Source organism: Sinocyclocheilus anshuiensis, unplaced genomic scaffold (genome assembly GCF_001515605.1).
Source record: "Sinocyclocheilus anshuiensis isolate Anshui unplaced genomic scaffold, SAMN03320099.WGS_v1.1 scaffold813, whole genome shotgun sequence".
In the NCBI taxonomy this organism is placed as follows: Eukaryota; Metazoa; Chordata; class Actinopteri; order Cypriniformes; family Cyprinidae; genus Sinocyclocheilus; species Sinocyclocheilus anshuiensis.
In genome coordinates this window covers 2086199-2090889 of record NW_015540942.1, presented here as the reverse complement: position 1 = coordinate 2090889, position 4691 = coordinate 2086199, and the positions used below count along the sequence as shown (strand labels likewise).

The 4691-nt window shown below is 36.7% G+C and overlaps 1 protein-coding gene across 4 annotated transcripts in view; it reads right to left on the bottom strand.

The window, feature by feature from the left end:
* Positions 1 to 4691, bottom strand: part of LOC107689677 (troponin T, slow skeletal muscle-like) — a 14538-nt gene that overhangs the window by 6568 nt on the left and 3279 nt on the right. For all 4 annotated transcript variants that reach the window (XM_016487795.1, XM_016487796.1, XM_016487797.1 and 1 more), the window contains 3 exons: positions 3394 to 3426; positions 3028 to 3041; positions 2567 to 2599 (listed from right to left, as the gene is read on the bottom strand). In XM_016487795.1, coding sequence (XP_016343281.1) covers positions 2567 to 2599; positions 3028 to 3041; positions 3394 to 3419 — 73 coding nt within the window. In that variant the 5' untranslated portion in view covers positions 3420 to 3426. The remainder of the gene's footprint in view (positions 1 to 2566; positions 2600 to 3027; positions 3042 to 3393; positions 3427 to 4691) is intronic.

Below are 4691 nucleotides of genomic sequence, written 5' to 3'. Positions count from 1 at the left end.
TGTGAATTAAACTTTTATATATATATATATATATATATATATAGTGGCTTATTACAAGGATCACGTACAGTGGTGTTTGAAAGTCTGTGAACCTATTGGAATTTTCTATATTCTGCATAAATGTAACCCCAAAAAAATCATCAGATTTTCATGCAAGTCCTGAGAATCCACTCAAACAAATGAGACGAAATATATACTTTATCATTTATTTATTCAGGAAAATGATCTAATATTAAATATCTGTGAGTGGATCTCTAGGATTAGCAGTTCATTTGAAGGTGAAGTTAGAGTCTTTCTGTTCAGAGGTGTTTTCAGTCAGTGGGATGACTATCAGGTGTCAGTGTGCGCCCTGTTTTATTTTGAGAACAGGGATCTATCACAGTCTGATTAAGTGAATCATGGCACAAACAAAGGAGATCCCTGAGGATCTCAGAAAAGAGTTGCTGTTGCTCATCAGGGTAGAAAAAGTTACAAAGCCATCTCTAAAGAGTTTGAACTCCACCAATCCACAGTCAGAGAGATTGTGTACAAATTCAAGACCACTGTTACCCTCCCCAGGAGTGGCCGACCAACAAACATCACTCCAAAAGCAAGACATATATAATAGTCTGCGAGGTTGCAAAGGACCCCAGCATAATTTCTAAGCAACTAAAGGCCTTTCTCACATTGGCTAATTATAATGTTCATGAGTCCACCATCAGGAGAACACTGAACAACCATGGTGTGCACGGCAGAGTTGTGAAGAGAAAGCCACTGCTCTCCTAAAAGATCATGTGGACAAGCCAGAGGGCTATTGGAGAAATGTTTTGTGGATGGATGGTGATAGTATCATGGTTTGGGCCTGTTTTGCTCCATCTGGGAAAGGACGGCTTGTGATCATTGATGGAACAATGAATTCTGAATTATACCAGCAAATTCTTTAGGAAAATGTCAGGACATCTGTCCATGAACTGAATCTCAAGAGAAAGTGGGTCATGCAGCAAGACAACGACCCCAAGCACACAAGTCGTTCTACCAAAGAACGGTTAAAGAAGAACCAAGTTAATGTTTTGAAATGACTGAGTCAAAGTCTGGACCTTAATCCAATTGAAATGTTGTGGAAGGACCTGAAGCAAGCAGTTCATTGGAGGAAACCCACCAACAATATCACAGAGCTGAAGCAGTTCTGTACTGCTAAAATTCCTACAAGCGGTTGTGCAGGACTGATCAGCAGTTACAAGAAACATTTAGTTGCAGTTATTGCTGCAAAAGTGGGTCACACCAGATACTGAAAGCAAAGATTCACATAATTTTGCCACTCATGCAACACTGGATCATTTTTCTCAATAAATAAATGATAAAGTATCCTTTGTTTGATTGGATTCCTTTTGTACTTTCAGGACAAATCTGATAATGTTTTGGGTTATATTTATACAGAAATATAGAAAATTCTAATGGGTTCACAAAATTTCAAGCAGCACTGTAACATCATTTACTGTATCAATATGACACCAGTGTACTTTATTACCATACTATTATTGAAACCAAATCAAAGGTTATCAATTTTCTTAACATTATTACATTCCTCAAAAATATTGTAGAAAGTTTATAAAATTTTGCCAATCATTACTTACTTCAGCGATCCACTTCTCTTCTATTTCTATTCCTCTTGTATTATGTATTACAAATCCTCAAGTACTTTGTCTAACATAAACATCAAGCCAAATATGTTTACTTTCATCTCACTTGAGAATTACATGAAAATATGAACTAGAGAACTGTTGCTTATTTTCAGATGCCTTTGTAGACCATGAAGCTTCAGTACATCACAAATGATGATTGCAGATGCAGAGGTGCAGCTTTAATTTTACAGATTATTTCAAGTTCATTTTGATACAGATGTGACCACAAGTAATGCTGCCTGACGTTGGCGAGTTGTTTCATTTAGTGGTCTTGTTTCCCAGAAATATTTTTCCCATAAGGATTTTTTTTCCCCTTTTTAAGTCTTTATTAAAGCGTTATAAGCCAGGAACCAAACAAAACAGTTACGAGGTGAATCACAACATTACAAACTTAAAATTTAAAAAATCCGAATAAAAAGACAAAGATCTGTCTATGACATAATCGAAATAAAAACGGATATATGTAAAATGATTGATTTAATTACTGAATTATTGCAAATTCATTTACTGTTAAGCAAGATTTAAAATTAAGTTAAAATAATGCAGGCTCATGGCTTCAACAGAAGCATATTCACCACCCCATAGCTTAGAACCCAATTTTTGAACTCTATACGTTTTTCGTGTACCAGTTATGAACATAATCGGAGGAAATAATGTCAAACAGTGTGATAAGTCAGTCAGCGTGTGATTGAGGCTCCACTTCTTGTTATGTGACTTTGTGCTGAATTTTACAGCTACTCCCTCACTTTCTCGGCTGGTGTTGCTCTCGATCAGTATTGCTTGAGTAAAATAACTGCATTACATACTCTCTCATAATTTGTAGTATTTATTTTTGTATGGCCTATTATTTTCTCATCAACTTTAAAGAGACATTGTTTTGAACTCTTGAGGAGGCATTATTTTACCTGCTCCTGCATCCTCTGGATCCTCTTCCTCCTCTGCTTCTCACAAGTACACAAGCCACAAGATGATGAAGGAAAGGAAAACATAAGTAAACATCAATTCAGGACAATCAGGAAAGAATATGAGCGTGTATATAAATAAGTGTGTGCAAAGGATTATGTAAGTGTACACCATTTGTTACGGATGTATGCCAACTGCAACATGAGATCAGTCTGTAAGAATAACCCTTCCAGGAAAAGGCATTGTGCCAAGCCTAAGCACCCAATCAGACTCATGCATAGCTCTATGAAGCCAGCTGAAGCTCAGGAGGGTCTCTAAAGGCATCTATAACTGGCCTCTGGGTACACATTATGCCAAGGATTTACTGATAATCGCTAAAGCTAACGTTTCAAATGGCAAGAAAATAAAGAACAAAATACAGAGTAAAATATACAGGCAAAAAATAAAGAACAATTCTACTCACCCTCTGCTTGTTCCCTAACAGGCCATTTAGAAAAAGAAAGGAAAATTAATGAGTAAACATCAGATCGCATGCGATTGTCATGCGGATCTCGTCAGTAAAGCCGGTCCCGTGATTAGTAGTAAATCGCCATCACCTGCTTTCAGATGGAGCAGCATTTACTACACAGAGTCGTAGTTCACTGACAAGCTAGGCAATATCGTGTTCGTAATCGAATGCGATTCATCTGCGATTATGAATCTTTACCGGCTTTACTGACGAGATGCGCATAACAATCGCATGCGATTAATTGCACATCCCTACAGTAAATGCAATGATTTATTAGCCCAATAATCAGTAATGATAGAAAAAAAAAGAAACATTACTCACTCATATTCCTCCTCTACATCAGACATGGTGAAACTGGATCAGAGAAGGATGAAAAGAAAGCGCGAGTGAGACAGTACAAGGAAAAATAGCCGATCCACATAGCTTAGCATTTCGTAATAGCTTTAGGAAGAGGATGAGAGAGCAGGAGAGAGTGACAAAGCCAAAGTAGCATCAGGGCCCGTATGTATAAAACTTCTCAAGAAATGCTCTTAAGAATAGTCTTAAGCTTTGACTTAAGTGTCAAGAATTCTTAGTAAAAGGTGGCCAAAATTGATGTCCGGCCTAGGAAATTTGACATCTTCACCCTTATTTAAAAAAAAAAAATGTGTTAAAGATTTTGTAAGCATGTTGCATAGTTGCTCAGAGTCAATTGTTTAATTTGTGATAATAATGCAATGAAACATACCAAATTGTGCGGTCATACAAAGAAATTATGAACACATGCTAAAACAAGAGGACCAACAATATATCAATAACTGATGATATTGTAGTAAATATCAATGTTGTCAATTTAGTGATTTTGTCACTACACTGTAAAAAGTAATGAGTTGAACTTACTTGGAAAACCTGTGGAAACTGATTGCCTCAATTTGCCATTATGATGTCATCTAGTGACATTTAGCTACCAGTTTTAGCTACTTTCAGTTGAAAGCAGTTGGCAACACTGGTCAGTGTTTTATTTCTCTCATATTTGAATGGTTTAAGTGATATTTGGGGTCATTAAAAAAAACCTCCACACATCACTTTTGGCCACTGTTGTGTTTGGTGGGATTAGTGCCACAATATTTAAGACCCTGTGTCATCACCGGTGCATTGCTGCATTTTTCCAGTTTTCCAGCAAAAAAAAATGTTACTACTTTGATTTCTGCAGTTAGAGCATTGATTTGTAGAGTGGAAGAAGTTATTAAATTTCTTACTTGGTCAGTTACAAAAAGAATTGAAGACGATCTTGACTATCAAGTTTGTATCGTTTTATCAACTCCATATCATCATCTACCTCCAATACGTCATATCTTCATTGAAAAGTTTGCGTCTCCTCCTCTTTGCTGCCAAAAAAATCTGCCTTTTCTTTTCCTCAAAAACGATAGCACACACTGTGACAATATAGTTTATAAGTAGATCCCCAAAAACTTACCTAATCTTGCGGCCACATTTCAAACACAATCTGACTGTGAAGTTCAGTTCGTTGTCTTCTTCTGGTGTTTTGTTTAAACCAACCTTCCGCCACCTATTGGTGCACTTCCGCCACCTACTGGTCTAGAGTTATTAGGGCACATAGTGGGATTTATATATATATA